General features: G+C 39.6%; 1 protein-coding gene across 1 annotated transcript in view; it reads left to right on the top strand.

Moving 5' to 3' along the window:
• Positions 1–13,681, top strand: part of ankrd13c (ankyrin repeat domain 13C) — a 94,300-nt gene extending 80,619 nt beyond the window's left edge. Inside the window, exons 11-13 of the mRNA XM_078218456.1 lie at positions 3,592–3,690; positions 4,695–4,795; positions 11,549–13,681. Coding sequence (XP_078074582.1) covers positions 3,592–3,690; positions 4,695–4,795; positions 11,549–11,679 — 331 coding nt within the window. The 3' untranslated portion in view covers positions 11,680–13,681. The remainder of the gene's footprint in view (positions 1–3,591; positions 3,691–4,694; positions 4,796–11,548) is intronic.
• The last annotated feature ends 10,305 nt before the right edge of the window (positions 13,682–23,986 follow it).

The following is a 23,986-nucleotide window of genomic DNA, read 5'->3' as shown; positions in this document are numbered from 1 at the left end:
TGTTGGCAAACAAAAGACTGCACATGTATTTTATCTGCAAATTCTTCACTTGCTTCTAGAAGATTCTTTGTCACCCAGCCTATTGTATAACCAGAAACCGATCACATGGCTCGAACATCCAATGAAATTATTTGTGAAAGATGCTATTATGCTCAGTTCAAATGATATATCCCTCACGTAATAGCAATAAAATTTGATGTCTACTGGAAAGTAAACAACTTCCCTTATTTAGTCAACACAGGAAGCTTCAGACCACAGTTTCCAGACCAGATCCCTGACTCAGAGTAACTTTACAACCTGCATCTGGTTTTAATTATAAGTTGACCAAAAATCCCAGCATGCTTAACTCTCGGCCAGAATAGCTATTTTAAAGCCATTATTGTTGTTAAATCTTTGTTGTAGCCGTTCTTTCTCCGTCTACATCTTTTACCAAATTCTTGCTGGCTCTTTGGTGGTTTTTAAAACAATCCCAATCCTCAGACTTACTACTGTTTCTTTCAGCATTGTGAGCCTCTTGCCTAATACCGACTTCAACTTCCCGAGTGAGCCACAGATGGGTCTGTCTTGCGGAGTCTTTTTGTTTTTTTAACGGAATTTAGTTTTGAACATTTTGAATTGTTTCTTTAAATGTTCCCCACTGTTCTCGCTGTTTACTTGCCTTCATACCTTTTTATTTTATTTACTCAATTAACCTTGGCTGGTTCTCCCATTGTACCTATGGAATTGCCTTTAAGTTTAAGATTCTTGTGATTATGGTATGTCACTTTTCAAGCTTAACATGGAATTCAATGGTATTATGATCAGTGTTTTGCAGTGGATCTTTTACTATGACTTTACTAATTAACACTTTCATTACGCAGCACAAGATCTAAGATCGATTTCCCCAATGTATTGCTCCAAGAAACTTTCAGAAATATTTTATAAACTCATCTTGTCAACTTGATTGTCCCAGTCTACATGAAGATTAAAGTCCCCCACAATTATAACATAACATATATGTTTCAAGATCCGGTAATTTCTTGTTTAATCCTCTAGCCATTGGTATTAACTACAGTTAACAGGCCTATAAACTTCCCAATGTTTGTTTTCTGACTCTTGCTATTTCCAACCACATTGATTTAACTTTGTGATTTTCTGAGCTAAGATCCTTTCTCACTAATATCCTTGTTTCGTCCTTTACTACCAGGGCTACCTCTCCTCCTTTGTTATTCTGTCTGTATTGTATACTCTGTTATATTTATTTCCCAACATTGTTCACCTTGTGAGCTTGACTCCGATAGCAATTAGATCTAAATCATTTGTCTCTTTGTGCCACTAGTTCATCTATCTTATTGCAGGCGCTTCGTGTTTCAAGATAAAAGGCCTCTAATTTCATTTTGTTTACTTCTATTCCTTGCAATTACCTTATTTCCTGACACAATTGGCCAGGACACTGGTTCAAGTAGAACCCTTCTCGGTGGAATAGTTCACTCCTGAGCACTGATGCAAGTGCCCCATGAATCACAATCCCTTTTTCCCACACCTATCTTTGAACTGTGTATTTAATTGTCTGATCTGCTTGACCCCCATGCCAATTGGCACATGGCTCAGGTAACCATGCAGAGATGATGGTCTCTGTGTTTTAATTTTGACCCTTAGATGGTCTCTGTTTTAATTTTGGACCCCAACTCCTCAAATACTCTCAGCAGAACGTAATTCCTGGTTCTCATTTGGACTATGACAACTGGGTGCTCCCACTTCGAGATTCCTCTCCAGCCATTGTCTCCTATCACTGCCTAATCTTCTTTGTTTCCCCCCCCCCCCCCCCCCCCCAATGGAATACTTTGCATGGTATCACAGCTAGTCCACTCATCCAACTTTCAGTCCTCCTTCTCAACCACACTCGGTGCAGAGAAGACATGGGCATAAGGCATATGGGAGGATTGGAAGGCTAAATTGCATCTATTTTAATGCAAGGAGCCTGTCTGGTAATGCTCTTAGAGCAGTAATCAGAACGTGGAAATATGATATTGTTGCAATCACTGAGACATGGTTGGAAGAAGGGCAGGACTGGCAATGCAACATTCCATGGGAAATAAGTTTTGGGTGTGATGGGGGGGATGTAAGAAGGGGGCATTGCATTATTAATTAAAGAGACTATTGCTGCAGTAATAAGGGAGGATGTCTTGGAAGGCTCTTCCAGTGAGGTATCATGGCTAGAGCTTAGAAATAAAAAAGGGGCAATCACTTTTCTGGGATTATACTAAGGCCTCCCAACAGAGGGAGCTAGAGGAGCAGATATACAGGCAAATCGGAGGTGAGAGGGGAATAGGGTTATAGTAGTAGAGGATTTAAACTGTCAATATTGACTGGAATCGCTATTGTATTTGGCCAAGCCACAAATTAATATATTTGCAACTGACTGTGTCCCCTTCACTAGTCATGTCAGTTTAAATTAAAATGCACCCTCTGAAGTTAAACACCATCCTCACTTGGACAGATAATGCCATTTCATTACTGTTATTGGGTCAAAATCCTGGATTCCACCACTGTGGAAGACCCATTACTGCAAGTACTGTTGTGATTTAAGAGGAGGTACTGTATCTTCTCAGGGCAGCTATAAATAGATAACACAAGGGAATTGCAAGCATTGGAGGGACAAAGTGGGGAAGAGGGGTGGGTGAGATTAATTTTCAAGAGTTGGTGCAGGCATGGATGGGTTGAGTCTTTCTGTGCTGTACTATTTTATAATCGTGAATTGAGTTTCTGACCACATCCTCTCCCAACATCAATTACTCTGCCTTGTCTCGACAGGCATGTGCTTTCAAAAATCCATGTCCATGTTACAGCATCCAGACTGGAGTATTGTAATGCTCTCATGCAATATCCTATCCTTTCCCTATCATAAACCTGCAGCTCTTGCAAAATTTTGCCTGGATACTATATTCCATCAGCCTTGTATTTGCTGATCTACCTTGGATCCTGCTTCCCGATCTTTCCAATTTAAAATTAATTTCATGCCTTGCGTTTCCTTACCTCTGAAATTTTAATATCTCTTTTCTCCCCTCTTCCCTCACATTGTCCCACATTTTTTTGCCAAGTGTCAACAAAATCCAAGGGATCCAGAATTTTTTAAACCTGGTTTGATAGTATGATGGGTTTATACTTCCTTGTCATAGCTAAGTGACACAAGACCACCTGCTTCGAGATTTCCCCGGAGCCTCATCTGGCCTATGCTCTAGAGTTGCACTATAGCTTTAGAATTTGTGCCATGTGAAAAATGCTTTGTAATAAACTGGCAGTATAAATACACTCTAATTCTCTACATGCCTTTTTTTTAGGCAATATCTGTTCGTTTCTAAAGCCAGTAGATGTTTTCAGTATAATAAAAAATCATTTTAGGATTGGAAAGATTTATGTTGGCTATTGCTTGGTGTGCAAGCTTGGCTCCATAAATTTTATTAGTAAATATCGAGCCCTGATTTCTTGTGGTTATCTTGGTTATCGTACAAGCTAACCATGTGTACAACAAACCTTAAGATTTTCTCTTCTACATTATGTATTTATCTTGGCAACAACTGTTTGCTAATATAGCTTTAATTTTTAATCTAGGGCTCCTCATCTAGGAAGAGAACTGGTCTGCAAAGAGAGCAAAAAAACATTCAAAGCTACGATAGCCATGAGCCAAGACTTTCCTCTGGGCATTGACTCGTAAGTAGCCTTGTATAGACATATTCATTATTTCCTTGCAGATATGCTGCATGTGCAGAACAAATCCTTGAGTATCCAAAAACTTGAACTTTTGTACAGAGTATTGAACAGTAAATTGCAGATTAGTATTTTACATAAACACAACTGATCTTATTTTGCTCGTTGACTTACTGCATAGTGTTCTAACTGGTGATCATTATTTGGCTGGAACACCATTTTTAAATTATAGACTCAGTAAGTTGATTTTCCTAATCACTGAACAATAATGTAAAATAACTAACATTTCTTTTCCCAATAGGAGATATTTTTCTACCAAAATGAACTTCAATAATACAATCATAGTCACTTGTAATGGGTTATCTTCCTGCTCCACACTGCATCAATTCACACCAAATGTCATTCAGCCATCACCCCTTTGTTTCCTGATCTGCATTGGCTTCCTGCCAAGCAAAATTTTGAGAGGATGATTTTAAATTCAAATCCATCCCTGACATCTCCTCCCCCAGCTCTAATCTCCTCTAACCCCATAAACCTCCAAGATATGTGTTTATCTAATTCTAACCTCTTGAGCATCTTGATTTTGATTGCTCCTCCATTGGCGTTTGCACCTTCAATTGATTAGACCCTAAACTCTGGAATGCCTTTGCTACACCCCTTTGCCTCTATACCTCACTTTTCTCTGTTAAGATGCTCCTCTGTTAAAACCTACTACTTTGACCATGCTTTTGGTTATCTAACCTAATATCTCAGTGACTCCATCTTATTTTGTTTTATTATGCTTTTGGTGTGTTTTATTATGTTAAAGTGCTATATTAATGTAAGTTATAGTTGGACATGTGAAATATTTAATTATGTAATTAAGTTCTCATCTCTGCAGGTGTCACCTGCACAGTAATATTAAAAAATGCATAAGTCACAAAGAATCAGTGCTTTTCCTGATTTTGTTGTGGTGACTCTATTCTGGCTCCCTAATTTTTCTTTATCTATTGCTTTCTTACTGATAGGTTGCTGAATGTTTTAGAAGTCATAGCACCCTTCAAGCACTTTAATAAACTCAGAGAATTTGTTCAGATGAAGCTTCCACCAGGATTTCCTGTTAAACTAGGTAAGTAGTAAGATGGTGGTAAAATGATAGATCTGCTAGGCCATGAGGTTATAAATTGTTGTGGAATAGAATTATTCTGATAATCCACAGTGTGTTATGGATGCCCAGTTTTGAGATGCCAGCTCTTTGCTACCGCTGTGCTCTTTGCCAGCTCTTTGCTACCGGGCGGCACGGTAGCACAGTGGTTAGCACTGCTGCTTCACAGCTCCAGGGTCCCGGGTTCGATTCCCGGCTCGGGTCACTGTCTGTGTGGAGTTTGCACATTCTCCTCGTGTCTGCGTGGGTTTCCTCCGGGTGCTCCGGTTTCCTCCCACAGTCCAAAGATGTGCGGGTTAGGTTGATTGGCCAGGTTAAAAAATTGCCCCTTAGAGTCCTGGGATGTGTAGGTTAGAGGGATTAGCGGGTAAAATATGTGGGGGTAGGGCCTGGGTGGGATTGTGGTCGGTGCAGACTCGATGGGCCGAATGGCCTCCTTCTGCACTGTAGGGTTTCTATGATTTCTATGATTTCTATGATTTTTACCGTATCTATAATGTCACGCGACACAGCGTGAACTCAGGATTTTGTGTCCAAAAGATGTAGTAGACACTCATGTAATGTCACAGTTTCTGATTTCTGCCACTGAGATGCTGTAAACCCATCAAAAATGTGGTGGAAAAGCCTTGTTTACATAAGGTAGCAAGTCCGTGGAAATTCGAGGCCATGATATCTAATTTTGCTTGACCAATCATTCGTCACAAGGACTTTAAACTAGCAAGTGGGGGAGAAGGGAAGGGTAAAACTACGGGGAGCATAATTAATAGGAAGCAAAGCAGCAGGTTAACATGTGGGGAGAATGCTTCAACTACATGGGAAATTACAAAAAAAGTTAAAAGGGAGAAGAACTCGGGAGATATTATTAATGGAGGTGTTAGGATTCAAAAAGAAGGTATTAAAAACTACCTAAATGCTTGTAACATTCGAAACAAGGTAAATGAGTTGAAATCATTGCGAAGGAGTATGATTTAGTGGCCGTTACAGAGACATGGTTGCAAGGTGGTCATGACTGGGAGTTAAATATCCAGGGGTTTCAGACTATTCGGAAGGACAGACAGGGAGGTAAGGGAAGTGGTGTAGCTCTGATATTTAAGGATGACATCAGGACAGTAGTGACAGATGATATAGGTTCTATGGAGAAAAGCATTAATCCATTTGGGTGGAAATTAGAAATAGTAAGGAGAAAAAGTCACTGATAGGTGCAGTCAAATAATAGGCTGCCAAATAATAACATCATGGGGCAAGCAATAAACAAGGAAATAACTGATGCATGTATAAATGGTACGGCAATTATCATGGGAGACTTTAATCTACATGTCGATCGGTCTAGGCAGCCTTGAGGAGGAGTTCATAGAATGTATCCGCGATAGTTTCCTCGAACAGTATGTAATGGAACCTATGAAAGAGCAAGCTATCCTGGATCTGGTTTTGTGAAATGAGACAGGAATAGTTAATGATCTGAGTTAGGGATCCTCTCGGAAGAAACAATCACAGTATGTTAACAGTGGATGACTTTCAAAGCGATTTTTCACAGTGCTCAGCAAAAGTATATACCAGTGATAAGGAAGGACTGTAGAAAAAGGGATAATCAGCCATGGATATCTAAGGAAATAAAGGAGGGTATCAAATTTAAAGAAAATGCATACAAAGTGGCAAAGATTAGTGGGGAAACGAGAATTGGGAAATCTTTAAAGGTCAACAGAGCCACGAAAAAAGCTATAAAGGAAAGTAAGATGGCTTATGAGAGTAAACTAGCTCAAAATATAAAAACAGATAGCAAAGGTTTCTACAAATATAAAAAGAAAGACATGGTAAACGTTGGTCCTTTTAGAGGATGAGAAGGGGGATTTAATAATGAGAAATGAGGAAATGGCCGAAGCATTGAACAGGTAATTTTGTGTCGGTCTTCACAGTGGAAGACACACATCACATGCCAAAAATTGATGACAAGAAGGCTATGGCAGGTGAGGACCTAGAAACGATCATTATCACTAAAGAAGCAGTGTTAGGTAAGCTAATGGGACTGAAGGTAGACAAGTCTCCTGGCCCTGATGGAATGCATCCCAGAGTACTAAGAGATGGTGGGGGAAATAGCAAATACACTTGTGGTAATTTACCAAAACTTGCTGGACTCAGACGGTTCCAGCAGATTGGAAAATAGCAAATGTGATGCCACTGTTTCAAAAAAAAAGGAGGTAGACAAAAGGTGGGTAACTATAGACCATTTGCTTAACTTCTGTAGTGGGGAAAATGCTTGAATCTATTATCAAGGAACAAATAGCGAGACATCGCGATAGTAATTGTCCATTGGAAAGATACAGCATGAGGTCATGAAAACCAGGTCATGTTTAACTAATTCAGTGGAATTCTTAGAGAATATTATGAGCACAGTGGACAATGGGGAACCGGTGGGTGTGGTGTTTCTGGATTTCCAGAAGGCATTTGCCAAGGTGCCGCACAAAAGACTGCTACATAAGATAAAGGTGCACGGCATTACAGGTAATGTATTAGCATGGATCGAGGATTGGTTAACTAACAGAAAGCAAAGAGTGGGGATAAATGTTTTTCTAGTTGGTGATCAGTGATTAGTGGTGTGCCTCAGGGATCCATGTTAGAACCACAATTGTTTACAATTTATATAGATGATTTGGAGTTGGGGACCAAGTGTGTGTCAAAGTTCGCAGATGACACTAAGATGAGTGGTAGAGCAAAGTGTGCAGTGGACACAATGTCTGCAAAGGGATGTAGATAGTTCAAGTGGGCAAGGATCTGGCAGATGGAGTACAATGTTGGTAAATGTGAGGTCATCCATTTTGGTAGGAATAACAGCAAAATGGACTATTATTTAAATGGTAAAAAATTGCAGCATGCTGTTGTGCAGAGGGACCTGGGTGTCCTTGTGCATGAATCACAAAAACTTGTTCTACAGGTGCAGCAGGTAATTAAGAAGGCAAATGAAATTTTGTCCTTCATTGCTAGAGGGGTGGAGTTTAAAAATAGGGAGGTTATGTTGCAGCTGTATAAGGTGCTGGTGAGGTCACACCTGGTGTACTGTGTACAGTTTTGGTGTCTCTACTTGAGAAAGAATATACTGGCACTGAAGGGGGTGCAGAGAAGATTCACTAGGTTGGTTCTGGAGTTGAGAGAGTTGGCTTATGAGGAAAGACTGAGTAGACTGCGACGATACTCATTGGAATTTAGAAGAATGAGGGGGCATCTTGTAGAAACATAAGATTATGAAGGGAATAGGTAAGTTGTTTCCTGGCAGGTGAAACCAGAACTAGGGGGCATAGCCTCAAAATAAGGGAATGTAGATTTGGGACTGAATTGAGGAGGGACTTCTCCACCCAAAGGGTTGTGAATCTATGGAATTCCATGTATGTGAAGCAGTTGAGGTTACCTCATCGAATATTTTTAAGGCAAAGATAGATTTTTGAACAGTAAAGGAATTAAGGGTTGTGGTGAGTGGGTAGGTAAGTAGAGCTGAGTCCACGAAAAGATCAGCCATGGTCTTATTGAATGGCGGAGCAGGCTTGAGGGGCCAAATGGCCTATTCCTGCTCCTAGTTCTTATGTTCCTATGTTCTTATCAGCACCTTCATCCATATTGCAAAATATCTAAATAAATTATTGCATTGCTCAGGAATTTTACCAGAGAGCTCTTCTGTACATCAGCCTTTTGAAAAACAAAAGGTGTGGAAGGTGAACTGAAGTAAACTATATGTTGGAGTGAGATGAAGTAAGGTGAGAAGAGGTTAACGAAGATAAATTCTAGCATAGAGCTGTTGAGCTGAATGGCCTGTAACACTCTGAATAAACACTCTGCTGGGTTGAGGCAAAACTTGAAATGGATAGCTAGCTGGTTTATTGACTGAAGGGACAGTTCAACAGCGGGAAGCTGTATTTTGTTATACACCTTGGGTTATGAAAATAACAATACAACTTTATTTCTCAACTCTGGCAGAAAATTGAAGTTGTGTTTTCAGACGATGCTGCCAGTGCCAAGTAGATAAGAAATAGGATAGAAATTTAAATCAAAACTGCAAGGGTTATTGGTATGGAAATGGGGCATGAAGTTGTTACAGGTGATTTGCTGATCATGACTAGATAAGTAAGAATGGAATCAGTTGAATGCAGTCCCTTGTAACTAGATGATAGTAGGAGGGGAATTGGTGACAATGATGTGGTCAATGAGGGCGGCACGGTAGCACAGTGGTGAGCACTGCTGCTTCACAGCTCCAGGGACCTGGGTTCGATTCCCGGCTTGGGTCAATGTCTGTGTGGAGTTTGCACATTCTCCTCGTGTCTGCGTGGGTTTCCTCCGGGTGCCCTGGTTTCCTCCCACAGTCCAAAGATGTGCGGGTTAGGTTGGTTGGCTATGTTAAAATTGCCCCTTAGTGTCCTGGGATGCGTAGATTAGAGGGATTAGTGGGTGGGATATGGGGATAGGGCCTGGGTGGGATTGTGGTCGGTGCAGACTCGATGGGCCGAATGGCCTCTTTCTGTACTGTAGGGTTTCTATGATTTCTATGATTCTATGAACTGTGTCAAAGGCTGCAGACTGAGAGACAATAATTAAGCAGACTTTACTGTGGTCACTGTCATTTGTAATACTATCGTGGGACAGAAGCCAGTTTGGAGGTATTCAAACCTGGCCTGGCGTTCCAGTGAAAAATGCGCACTTGTTTAGGAGGTGAGAGCATATTTGAGGATTTTGGAGAGGAAAGGGATGTTGAAGTTTGCAGAGACAAGCAAGTAAAGGTTAGGTTTTTTTTGAAGAAGGAGCGATGATGACAGATTTGAAAGGGAGAACAGTAATTGAGGATTAGGGAGTGGGACCTGTTAACATTGATTAACATGGGGATGACCAAGCAAAGTTGGGTGGTCAGTAATTTGGAGGGAATAGGATTCTGGGAGCAGGAGGCAGCCTACTCCTTTGTTCAAGGGACTTAAAAACATCTATCAAAGTTGTTGTCCTGAAGGAGGACATATCTGTCCAGCTATGGCTTACATTACACGAATAGAATAGACCAACAGAATAACGGATTGGATGCTGCACTGAGCCATCTTAAGTCTCGTGAGATTTGTCTTCCCTTTGAAGAGCTAAATGAGCCTTCAAATTGCAATTTGACTGGTTCCAGGCTGTTAAATCTAGCATTAGTTACAATTGTAAAAATTTGACTTGGCAATCCAGGCACAAATTCAATTTATCATTGGTAAAGAAATTAGATTTTTTTTTAAACAAGCTATCTGTCTGTACATATGTATCAGATCCAACTCGCAATCTAATCAAGAATTATTCTCCCAAGAAAGCGAATGAAATTATAAAGGAATGTATCGGGCACATAGAATTTGGAATACTGGTCATTCATCGCCTGTATATTCTAGGAATAACGAAAAGAAGGGATGTTCTGCATGTATAGGACTAATATGTATAGTGCTAGTGGGGAATCCAGTGACTTCACAAGTCAGACACTTCCTGATCTCATTCATGCTGTTAAAATGTGTAAGCGTCTAAGATTATCCTGAACAGAGGTCAGATGGTTCCTTTCACAGTGTCAATGTACCAAATGGAATAGGAGAAATTGCTTGCTCAGCCCCTAATCTCAGAAAACGTACCCCATGTAGGAAAATATGTGGGCTGACGATTGGCCGATGGAATTTAATTTAGATAAATGCGAGGTGATGCATTTTGGTAGCTCGAACCAGGGCAGGACTTACTCAGTTAATGGCAGGGCGTTGGGGAGAGTTATAGAACAAAGAGATCTAGGGGTACACGTTCATAGCACCTTGAAAGTGGAGTCGCAGGTGGACAGAGTGGTGAAGAAGGCATTCGGCATGCTTAGTTTCATTGATCAGAACATTGAATACAGGAGTTAGGATGTCTTGTTGAAGTTGTACACGACATTGGTACGGCCACATTTGGAATACTGTGCGCAATTCTGGTCACCCTATTATAGAAAGGATAGTATTAAACTAGAAAGAGTGCAGAAAAGATTTACTAGGGATGTTACCGGGACTTGATGGTTTGGGTTATAAGGAGAGGCTGGATAGACTGGGACTTTATTCCCTGGAGTGTAGGAGGCTGAGGGGTGATCTTATCGAGGTCTATAAAATAATGAGGGGCACAGATAAGCTAGATATTCAATATCTTTTCCTAAAGGTAGGGGAGTCTAAAACTAGAGGGCGCATAGGTTTAAGGTGAGAGGGGAGAGATTCAAAAGGGTCCAGAGGGGCAATTTTTTCACAGAGGGTGGTGAGTGTCTGGAACAAGCTGCCAGAGGTGGTAGTAAAGGTTGGTACAATTTTGTCTTTTAAAAAGTGTTTAGACAGTTACATGGGTAAGATGGGTATAATGGGATATGGCCAAATGTGGGCAATTGGCACTTTTATTAGGGGTTTAAAAAAGGGTTGGCATGGACAAGTTGGGCCGAAGGGCCTGTTTCCATGCTGTAAACCTCTATGACTCTACATAAATAATTGTATTTTCCTCCACTCTGTTTAAACCAGTATTTTGCTCACTGCTAACATGCTCATTTAAAAAGGCATCAAGTTTTACGAAAGACTTGATTTATATACAAAATAATGATGTGGTCATAATTAAATTGTCATTAAAAAATTTAATACTTGCCAAACATTTCTATCTGGGGCATTTTACAGCAATTAACTTACTGGTGTATGATTGACCTGCATTAATCTGCTTGTATCTCCTATTTAGACATACCTGTGTTTCCAACCATCACTGCCACTGTGACATTTCAGGAATTCCGATATGATGGGTTTAATGACTCTATCTTCAATATTCCAAGTGACTATAGCGAAGACCCGAGCCGGTTCCCTGAACTTTGATTTGGCTGCCTGGTTATTATGGGACTAAGAGAAGAAAATGTTAGGTGCTGTGTGTTCTTTTTTTCTCCATCTAAGAGTTTGACTTTGTTCTTCCTTTGGTGATGCAAAGACATCATTTGGAGAAACTCTGGAACATTCCTAAATGGAAGAATGGAAAGTCTTACAAGAAATAGACTATACAGCTTTTTTTCCTTTTTGATTTGGACAAAATCCCTTTATTAAATTCCTGACCTTCAATTCAAGATGTTCTATTTGTAAAATAATCCATTTAAGAACTTCAACTTTTTTCATGAAAATGTACATACCTATATCAATGATTAAATAATTTGGTTGCTAGAAAATTAGAAGGAAGGTATTTTGCTGTAATTCGCCTTCAAGTAATTGGCTAAATGAAAAGATATTCGTGTGCAAACCAATTAATTACTAAAAAGCCAAATTGCCTGGTAATTTTTTCTAGAATTGGTATGCTGTTACTATTTTGATATTTATTTGTACCTCCTATTTTTGGGTACTCATTCACGGTGTCTTAATATTTTTAAAACACTATTTTATTAGTGCTACATTTAGTTTTGCAAGTGTTGACAAAAAGAGAAGCTAGGTTCTGAAGAAGTAACCTACACACCTACATAAGTGCAGGATGCAACATTAATTTTGCTGACTGTGATGGATATTCAGAAAGATAAAGGTTAATGTTCTACAATTTCAAGTTAAGTTAAATCTTGCGTTTTAATTAGCATTACATGATTCTAAAAGGGAAATGTAGTTTCTTTGATCGTAATTGAAAAATTACTGTATAAACATGATTGTGCATACGCAGTTATCAGCAAGGTTTCAAAGTGGTGATACTGATATGGGATATTAGAAATATTCCATTGCTTCAACTGGAATTGCATGGAACTTCCAGTAAGACCTTGAGGTCTGTTTGGCTGTAGTGTAGTACTGCATTGTTTAGCCATGCCTGACGATGATTTACCCTCCTATGTGGTGAGAAGATAAGTGACCAAAAGTGGCCAGTCAGTTCCCGTTGAATACGATGATGATTCCTTACCTTTTCCACTTGGGAAAGACTTGTTCTTTGTGTCAAATAAACAGCTCGACTGCAGCTGATGCAAACATTGTCACACTCAGAATTCACAATCTACATAGTTTGAAAGTATTTTTTGTACAAAAAAGTTTAAAAAGAACTAATATAATATTCCCAAAAACATTTTGGAATACTGTTCATAAAGCAGTAGCTTTTTGGTGAACAGAATTGTTCCAATGTAATGAATGCACTGTATATAACCACACAAATTTTTCTTTCAGAAAAAAAAATCCTACTTTTTTTTAACTTTAATGCTTGTATAACCATGTTTAAAGTCAAAGTAGGACTATCCAAGTGAGAACTGTCTGAAGGCTACCTCACTCGTGGAACAGAGTAATGTGACTCGCATATAGCCCGAGTTACAGGACATTTCTTGTAATTGATTTAACTCTTCTTGCTCACGACTGCTGACTCTTGAGATATGCAATTTCTTTCAAATCTTGGGGATCACTAAGTGTGAGGAGTTTTAATCTCTAAAGATTATATAAAATTAACATTTCACAAATTATTGGAATCTTTCCTCTAAGCCAATGAAAATGGAAGCATGAAGCATTGAATAGGGATGTCATGATATGAAAGTGTTAAATTGGATAATTAGAGTTTACGAGAAATGTATCTTATAAATGTATCAATATCTTGTGGTATTGGTATGATGAAAAACTAGCGTTAAGTTGTTTACCAAATGTGCTTTGTACAAATAAATATAGTTCAAAACCCAGCGCATTTGTGCTTGCTTTCTTTACATTGTTTTTAGGAATTTTATAAAGACTCAAATTTAGCATAAAATTAGTAACCATTGTTACTATTAAAGACTTGTTCAAATTATTCAGTTATGATTCATTTTGATTGTGATTTTCATTTAAGTCAAATTGTATTTTCCTATTTGTATTTACCATTAAAAATAATATAATTAGACTTACTTGGTGCTGCTTTTTACTTGTCAGAGTGGTTGACCTCATTTATATGCATAATTGGTCATCCCACTGATTTATTGGTCTCGGCCATGTTACAGTGGAAACTCACGAGTAGATGACATCATGACTTGTGAATATGACAATATAAAACCGCCATTTGACTAATCACATGCACCAATTCATAGACACCTCAAAGTCCTTATTCTCCTTTAAAATAGATCAGGCTGGGATACCTTGCGTGACAGAGTAAAGAAAATAACAAAAAAAAGAAACAAAGATACTTGCATCAAAAGTACAGATGTGAATTAAAGCAGAAGTAGGCCATTTGGCCCTTCAAGTCTGTTTTGCCCCAACTCCACATTTTATCTACCCTGACAACCTTTGACTCCCTTGTTAGTAGGAAGGAAAAAGATCTTTTGCCTAAATGTGTGATAACTGCTGTTTTATTTAGAATTCTGCAGTTACAAAATGTAGATTTGACTTTGATTTCTCTCAAGTTTCTATCAGCCAGATTTGTTTGGGGACATTGGAAGCAGGGTCTGAGGGTATGTTGGAGGTGATGAGAGATGAACACATGGGACTGTCATTTGCACATGCGTTTGAATTGGGAATTGATGAGGACCAGATGACAAAGTAAAATTGTGTTATTTCAATATTTTGCTGGCATTAGCTTCTGCCATGGTTATGATGAGATCCAATAGGTTATCTTAATTTAGTTTTTAATTTTAGAACTTGTCCATTGCAACATTACGGTCTCTAGCATTTAAATTATTCCTGTCTTTAACTTGAGTATGCTGAGTATTGATTTGAAGATTGTAGGGACATCAGTAAGGCCTTTGACAAGGTCCCTCATGGCAGACTGGTACAGAAGGTGAAGTCACACGGGATCAGAGGTGAGCTGGCAAGATGGGTATAGAACTGGCTTGGTCATAGAAGACAGAGGGTAGCAGTGGAAGGGTGCGTTTCTGAATGGAGGGCTGTGACAGTAGTGTTCCTGAGGGATCAGTGCTGGGACTGATTTGGAGGAAAGTGTAACTGGTTTGATGAGTAAATTTGCAGACGACACAAAGGTTGGGGGAATTGCGGATACTGACGAGGACTGTCAGAGGATACAACAGGATATAGATCGGCTGGAGACTTGGGAGGAGAGATGGCAGATGGAGTTTAATACAGACAAATGAGGTAATGCATTTTGAAAGGTCTAATACAGATGGGAAATGTACAGTAAATGGCAGAACCCTTGAGTATTGATCGGCAGAGGGATCTGGGTGCACAAGTAGACAGGTGGAAAAGGTAGTCAAAAAGGCATACGGCATGCTTGCCTTATTCGGCTGGGGCATTGAGTTTAAAAATTGGTAAGTCACGTTGCAGCTTTATCAAACCTTAGGCCATACTTGGGATATAGTGTTTAATCCTGGTCACCACCCACCAGAAGGATGTGGAGGCTTTGGAGAGGGTACAGAAAAGATTTATCAGGGTGTTGCCTGGTATGGAGGGCATTAGCTGTGAGATGTTGGAGAAACCTGGTTCGTTCTCTCTGGAATGACGAGATTGTGGGGCAACCTGATAGAAGTCTACAAGATTGAGGGGGATGGACAGAGTGGGTAGTCAGAAGCTTTTTCCCAGGGTGGAAGACTCCATTCTAGGGGGCATAGGTTTAAGGTGCGAGGGGCAAAAATGTACAGGAGATGTACAAGGTATGTTTTTTATACAGGGTGGTGGGTGCCTGAAACTCTGTCAGGGAAGGTAGTGGAAGCAGATAAAATAGTGACTTTTAAGGGGCATCTTGACAAATACATGAAAGGGATGGGAAAGAGGGATATGATCCCTGGAATCATAGGAGGTTTTAGTTCAGATGGGCTGCATGGTCGGTGGAAGCTTGGAGGGCCTGTTCCTGTAATTTTCTTTGTTCTTTGTATCTCTGCTGTCCATTCAACATTTTGGCTTAATTGATGAGTTTTGTAAAACTATTGAGATACTTCTGATGCAGTTAATAAATTCCACAAAGGGAAATGTATTGCCATATGTCAATACAAAAGCAAAAGATGTTTACAGGCCACAATAGAACTTCCTTCCAGATTACTTGTAATATTGTCCAGTTTTATTAACTGCAAATATTTTCTATAAGTTTCTGAAGATATCAAAACTGAACCAATAACATGTACAGATTTTTTATTAATGTTTTCTTAGAATAAACATAATTATGCTTTATTTTTAAATCCTCCTTTGCTGAAAATAGTTACTGTAATTGTGGTGAATAATCAGTCTATCCACCAGAAATATTTATTTAGAGTTTTTAGTCTGTAGTTTTAATTTGAATTAAATTGCATGATTATAGAATTCGTAGTATGTTAGCCAGCCTATTCCTAATAGGCCCCCTTATCTGATCAGATATCTATATCCCTTTTTGTTCTCCAGAAATCAGTCTAATTGACTCATTTCCTTTCATTCCACAAGTCCATTATCCTGCAGTTGAAAATTTCTGTCCTATTCCTAAAATCTGTTTTTAATTTGTTTTGTGACATTGAACCCTTTACCACATTTCATTGGATCAACTTTATCAATCTTTCATAGTCTTCAATTAGATCATTTTTTTCAAAGTGTTGCTCGTATCTATTCTAGTTCATAATTCACATTCTAAAATTTAACTTTTAGCTTTGAGGTTAGGATAAATTAAACTTGAGAAACTGGTGGTAATCCTGAAGTGAATGTAATTCGCAGTAACCATTATAATTAAAAGTTACAGCAGAGTAGTGTAAACATTTGAACATGAGTGACTGCACGGTGGCACAGTGGTTAGCACTGCTGCCTCACAGTACCAGGGACCTGGGTTCAATTCCAGCCTTGGGTGACTGGGGAGTTTTCATATTCTCCTGTATGGGTTTCCTCCAGGTGCTCCGGTTTCCTCCCAGTCCAAAGAGGTGCAGGTTAGATGGATTGACCATGCTAAATTGCTCCTTAGTGTCCAAAGATGTGCGGGTTAGGGGTATTTTAAGGGAACTATTGGGAGTGGTGAGTAAAAAGTAGAACTGAGTTTACAACATAAGTAATTAGCTAAAGTCTTAAACTTGGTGTTTTGTTTAATTTATTTTTATATACGAGTGTTTTTTTTAAGTGGGGTGTTCAGATTTCTTTAATTCCTAACAAGATTGTAACAAAAGATAAAGACATCTTAATTCCATTTATTTTCTTACATAATTTTATTGCATCCAATAGTGCGGATCCAAACTGCTTTATTGGTTACCTTTTTCTGCTTCTCCAGATGCTGATGCAATGCTTCCCCATTTCAGGTCATCGTCAGATATCCCTTTATTTGAGGATGAAGTCTAATCGGTGACAAATTTCTGCCATGTCTCCATAGGTGAATAAACAAGCCAATTCTCTACCCTCTGATCTTGGGCATATGGACCAGCATATCTCATGAGGTAGTGGGATTTCAGAGTGCAGGATTTGCTTCCTTTTCTTCCCTTCTTGGCCACTGTTCTGCCTCATCATTAAGACATTAGGATTTAAAGCATGATACAGCTTGTTGGACAAGTCCCCATTTTGAACAAATAACAGTAAACTTCTCCCAGTCATTAATGTCAATGCTGTCATGCTTCAAGGACAGCTTCAGAGTATCCTTGAGGAATTTTCTTTGTCCTTGGAGCATTAACCATTTGTGTTGCGAGAATATGACTGGATAAATGAGTATCAAAGTTGATTTTGCTTGAGAGCTTGTGGAACTGGCTTCAAGAACAGTAGCGTGATGGTCCTCCCATTCAATCTGGAGGATGCAATGGAGGCATGCTGATGTAAGTTCTCTCACTCTTGTACTTCAGACCTGGATTGTGCATCAGTGACACAAGTGTGACGACAACTGCTCTGTACACTTGGACTTGTAAGGGTAGATGCTGAGAGTTTGTTTTCCTTTTGTGGGAGAGTCTAGGACCAGAGATAAAGGAGTTGCCCATATAAGACACGAGGAGGAATTTCTTATCGGAGGGTAGTGAATCTGTAGAGGCATCATTAAGTATGTTTGTTTGAGGTTGAGACTGAGTAAGGGAATCAAGGGTTATGGAATAAGGTGAGAAAGTGGAGCTGACCATTATCAAATCAGTCATGATCTCGCTGAATGGCAGAGCAGACCCGATGGGCCAAATGGACTACTTCTACACCTTATGGTCTTTGTCAGGTGGCTGCCGAAGTAGGGTAAATGTTCAACATATTCCAGAGTGTCTCTCCTTTAGTCAAATATTCTACCTGTACATGTTAAGCCTGGGTTGATAAGAGTTTGGTTTTGACAGCATTGAAGTACAGGCCATGTTTCTTGCATGTAGAATTGGAGAGTGGTTTGGAAATCTGATATGGAGTGGTCAATGACACTTGTTATCCTCAAACTGCCGATCATCTAATCATCAATTTAGTTTTCTATCTAGGTTGTATTTAATACTGCTGGAAGACAGATACTCATTTGAGGTGAATAGCCACTGTCTGTTTGATTTAAAGTAGTGTAGGGCCATCATACAAAGTTATGTTTCAGATCTCACTCGACATCAGTTGCAGTCATATCCTCAAAGCAATTACAGGATTGTGAAGAAGTTTCTTGGAACATACAAATCGTTGGAGCAATTTACAGAGTCGGCTTTGGTCAGGGCAATTATGTTCTGAGTGGTATTCTTAATGTTTTTGTTGGATTTGTCTGGTAGCAAAAATGAGGTCTAAAGCCACAGTTGTTAATTGGAGGAATTCTTCAGTCTGTGGGGGTAGGGGTGTTTGTAAGCCATTTAACTTTGTTACAGTTCTCCCATCAATAGTGATTGACCCATGGACTTTGGTCTATAGATGGCCCTTGTGGTTTACATGCTGCAATGGTCAGCATAGTATTGGATCTCTTGGGTTTTCTCCTCCCACCATGTGTTCATCTTTCAGATTTGGCTTTGGACATCAGCCTAGAGTTGTTGGAATGTTACTGTTTTCTTGACTTGACTGTGGGTCATTCTGCCAGGCAATGAATGATGCAAATCTTGCTAATTATTTCCACCAAAACATCCTCAGGATTTGTGCACTTAAAAATAGAATTATGTTCCAGAGATACAGACCAGAAATCACAGTATTTTTAAACTGACAAAGATCAAGTAGCATTGAATAAACCTGTATTGAACTATTTGCAGGGATGCCTGAGTTTACAGCAGTCAGGAATCAGTCTAATATTTTTTCTCAAAATATAGTTTATTCATAACTTGTAAAGGTGCATTACATAGGTGTGAAATATATGCAATGTCAAATTAATTTCAAACAATAGGTGGTACTGAGTTATCTCACCACATACAAGTTATATTTACAACATACATTTTCATGTCATTGCCTGAGTGCTATAGTACCATCCCTAGGACAAATTTATGGTTGTTGGTGAATCTGTGGTCATCCTCGTTGTTGCTCCTGCACAGTGGCATTGCTCTGCTGCAGCAAGTCAATGAAAGACCAGGGTAAGATATATATACTTGAGACAAATTACAAATAGACACATGGGGTGGGATTTTCCAGCCATGCTTGCCCCAAGGTCAATGGATCTTTGTATGGTCTACCCCTGTCCACCATGATTCCTGTGGTGGGCAGGACAGGAAAATTCTTCCCATGGTCTTTGTCTCAACTAGTATGCTTTATAAATACCCTCCACATTAGTAGTTTCAATCAAATGTGTGGGGCTTGTGGTGATTATCTATTTCCTTTATCCATCTAAATGGTGATAGATTAGTGAAACCGTGCTCCATGGTGAATTGCACTTGGAAAAGGATACAGATTGTACGCTATAGTGGGTTGGGGGACTGAAGGCCATGGCTGCCAGACTAGATGAGAAATGAGGGGATAAAAAATCCTCCTTGACCATGTCGTTGCCATTCTATCACTACCAGAAGTGGTAGATATCACACCATAGTCCCTGTGGAGGTCATGTCCTGTCTACAAAGAGCACCCTCTATGTGGCATGATCAATATAGATGGGATAAATTCTGAACAGCTCCACCACACATTTATGTCCCCCTCTGCTTGAAGGAAATCAATCCCGGTTCATTACAGAAGACAAAGCTAAATTGTATACAACCATCTTCCGAAGTAGAGATGTCAGTCTTCAGCCAATTTGTTTTGATCCATGTGATAAATCACTTATGGCACTGGATACTGCAAAGACCCCAACATCCTAGTTTTAGTAATGAAGACTTGTGCTCCAGAGCGAGCCACACTCCTATCCAAGCTGTTCCAGTGGTAAATAGCCCAAGTAGTGTCCACAAAAGGCAGGACAAATCCAACCTGGCCACTTACCACCCATCAATCTAGTCTCAATCAAGATCCAGTGATAGAAAATATTAGCTGTGCTATAAAATGGCATTTACTTATCAATCTGCTCACTAATGTTCAGTTTAGATTTCAGCAAAACCTGAAGAGCACTGAATTCCAGAGGAGTCATTTCCTTTGACATCAAGGAGCTGGGGATGATCAACTGGCTGAAGTCAAACCTAGCACAATGGAAGACAGTTTTGGTTATTGGAAGTTAATTATCTCACCCCTAGGATTTTGTTGCAAGAGTTATTCAGGGCAGTGTCCTAGGCCCAAACATCTTCAGCTTTTCTATCAATGATCTTCCATCCATCCATCCAAGGTCAGAAGGGGGGATATTTCCTGATTATAGTGCTCAGTTCCATTTACAATTCATTTAGTCCATGCATTAAGACCTGAACAATACTCACACAAGTAACATTAGTGCCACACAAGTTCCAGGCAGTGACCATCAAGAGAGAACCTAACCATCTCCCTTTGACAGCCAATTGCATTCTCATCAGGGAGATGTGCAGGGAAAGTTTTTCCAGAGTGGTGGGTGCCTGGAATGCACTACCAGAGGTGGTAGACATAGGCACATGAACAACATTTAAGAGGCATCTGGATGGGTCCATGAATAGGGAGGGAAGAGGGATACAGACTGAGCGAGGGCAGATTTTTTTAAGCTCATGATCAGCACAGACTTGGCGGGCCAGTTCCTGTGCTGTATTTTTCTTTGTTCTAGCAATAGGAGTTAGCACTGACCAGAAACAGAAATGGACAAGGCACATAAATACTATGGCATCAAGAGGTCAGAAGCTGGTAATTCTGTGATAGTGTGCAGGCTTGAGTTATACATCCATTAGGCAATGTGATGGTTTATCATAGCTCAACTGCTCATCATGGTGACAGCAAGTTTTGTGCAGCATACCATGACAAATTAGGGCATGTGCTCTGCATAATTAACTGCTGTATCACAATCCATGTACTTGCATGCTGCACAAGTGTGCATGGTTAGCAGATAGCCCACATCATGCATTATTCATCCTTTGGTTTACCATAATGGTGCAAATGCAGCTACAGAACTAAGGCATTGACATATGCCAGGATAGTAGGCTTGGACTTGCACAATTTTCTGTAAATGACCACACACCAATTGGAAATTGAGGGAGTGGAAACCCATTCAGTTCCAGCATGGGTCAGTTGACATTTAGCACCTGCAATGTACACATGTCCGAAAGACGTGCTGGTTAGGTGCATTGGCTATGCTAAATTCTCCACCAGTGGCAACTAGATAATTTTCGCAGTAACTTCATTGCAGTGTTAATGTAAGCCTACTTGTGACACTAATAAACTTTAAATGTGGTCAACAGCACCCTGCACAATCTTGGCAAAATCATGTTTGCTCTTGCTGCTTCTTCCATCAAGAGAATGAAATATTTGGAGACACTCTGACCTTCCTTCAAACTGCTGCAAATATTGCCAGCCTCAGCCTGTAGTCCTTACCCCAACTGCAGCATGTGGCAGATTTTAAAACAATATCCATATCGTTCCTCACGGAACTGCACCCTGAGCAGAAATTACCTTCTGCTGAAAGCCCTTCTTTCCCTCTGCCAACAGCTTTCCTTACTTGCATGTCCTCTGTTGATTCTTCAAGTTATGTAGAAAGTGCTCAGCTAGTGAGGTTAAGAGGATGCATTAGCTGGAGTTGAGCTCAAATGGCACCATTTGCATCGAATCAGCATTGCCAGGTGACCTGTCACTGCAGAAACACACCCTCACCAATATGATGCACAACACTTTTTGCCCCAAATGTACATGCACAGTTCAGCCAAACAGACCCAATTTTGCACTGTTAATGGTACTTGACCAATTTGAGGGTTAGAATTACAAAACCATTAGAAAGGTCAAGAAAGTTAAGCATAGTTTCTTTGGAGGTGGGCAGACTCAGAACAAAAAAAATATTGACTTCCCTGTTGCTTTACTGAATTTTTGATTGTCACTTTTGCAAGTTACTAGACAAATATTTAAGGATAGACCCTTGCTTTCAGGAATAATCAAAAAGCTGTGAACCATAAGTATTCCTTTTCAATGATTAAACTTCAATTGGGATTGTACCCTTTTTAAAGGATCAATGAGATGGCATGCTTAGACAGGCTGCATGGGGAAAATACGAAAATGAGACTTAAAATGCACACAAATAATTTGCATGTAGATGTCCTGTCAGGCAGCAGTATGCTATTTGGCTCCTTGAGCTTATTCTGCTATTCAAAGATCACGGCCAATTTGATTGTGGCATAAACTCTACTTTCCTGCCTGCCACCATAACCCTACACAATAATCTAACACCTTCAATACATTCAGTAACCCAAACACTTCTCACTGGGAAAGAGAAATAAAACACTATTGACCTGTACAAGAAATGCTTCCTCCTCTATCTGAAATGGGAGATCCCTTATTTTGAAAATGTGGGGGAATCCCTCTCAGCATCTACTGTCAAACTCCCTCAAATTCCTGTTTCAATAAGATCACCTCATTTTCCTAAAATTCAATGAATATAGACCCAACTGCTCAACCTTTCCTCATAAGACAACGCCTTCATCCCAGGGATATTGAGTCAAAGTGACCTAAACTGTACAGTACTCCAGATCTGGTCTCACCAATAGCCCATGCAGTTGTAGTAAGACTTCCCTACTTTTATACTCCAACTCCCTTGCAATAAAGTCCAAATTTCAATGTGCCTTCCCAATAATGTGCACTTAGATCCCTCTGCAGTCTAACATTCTGCGTTTTTATTCCTCCTGCCAAAGTGGATCATTTTCCCACATACTCCATCTGCCAATTTTTGTCCACTCACTAAACTCATCTATTTGTTTGCAGGCTTTATATCCCCATTACAACCAGCTTTTCTACCTACCTTTGTATTGTCAGCAAATTTAGCTACAATATAGTGGGTCCCTTCATCCAATTTATTATGATCATAAAAACCCAGGCCCCTGCACTGATCCATCACACTCCAACAGTTGGTCTATCAGTGGGAAAAACAGGTCATTCTTCTTGACCCTTTCCTGTTGGCCAGTCTTCTACCCATGCTAATTCATCATCCCTCAACACCCTTCATTCTTATCTTGTGTAATAACCTTTTATCTGGCACCTTACTGAATTCTTTTGTGAAATCCAAATACACAACTGCCACTGGTTCTCATTTATTGACCATTGTTATATCCTTAAAGAACTCTAGTCAAACAAAATTTCCTTCTCTCAAAACAATATTGACTCTGCCTAATTCAAATCATACTAGGTCCTGCTACTTCTAATTTAATGGATTCTAGCAATTCCCCAATGCCAGACATTAGACTAACTAGCCTATAGTTTCCTGTCTCCCTATTTTCCTGAACAGAAGTGTTACATTTGTGGTTTTCTAACCTGCTGGGTCCTTTCCAGAATGTAGGGAATTTCAAAAGATAACAATCAATGCATCCACTATCTCTGCAGCCACTTAAGTCCTCAGGAAAGAGGCCATGTAGTCCAGCCTCTATTCCTTTTAGTAGAAAAAGGCATCATTACCAATCTTGAGTTACTTACTTAGTCCACATTTTTCTGTGCCATCTTCCCTTACTCATGAATACACAGACCAATTTGCCATAATTGCTACCGCCAGCTAAAATCAGTTAATTCCACAGGTCAAAATTGAACCTAGGATTTTCTTGGTCTGTTCGTGGTGTTTAATAGTGTTCACACAACTGTTCTCTCAAGGAATAAACTGAGGACCAGTACTATTTTAAATGGGGCAACACAATTTAAACAATTGTCCTGAAACGTTAAACCACATACCATTTTAACAAGTTTGGTACGTAACATTAGAATACATCTAAAATTAACAGCAGATCTTATTCAGATAAACATACCTGATTAAAGCTAGAATTCCATTGTCTAAAACTTAATTCCTTTATACAGAACCACAAAGTTCAGGAATACTATTGCTTCCAGTTTTCTTTTATTACTTTATTGCACT

This window comes from Mustelus asterias, chromosome 8 (genome assembly GCF_964213995.1).
Source record: "Mustelus asterias chromosome 8, sMusAst1.hap1.1, whole genome shotgun sequence".
In the NCBI taxonomy this organism is placed as follows: Eukaryota; Metazoa; Chordata; class Chondrichthyes; order Carcharhiniformes; family Triakidae; genus Mustelus; species Mustelus asterias.
The sequence above is the reverse complement of the archived record's forward strand: the minus strand, read 5'-3'. Positions and strand labels throughout refer to the sequence as shown.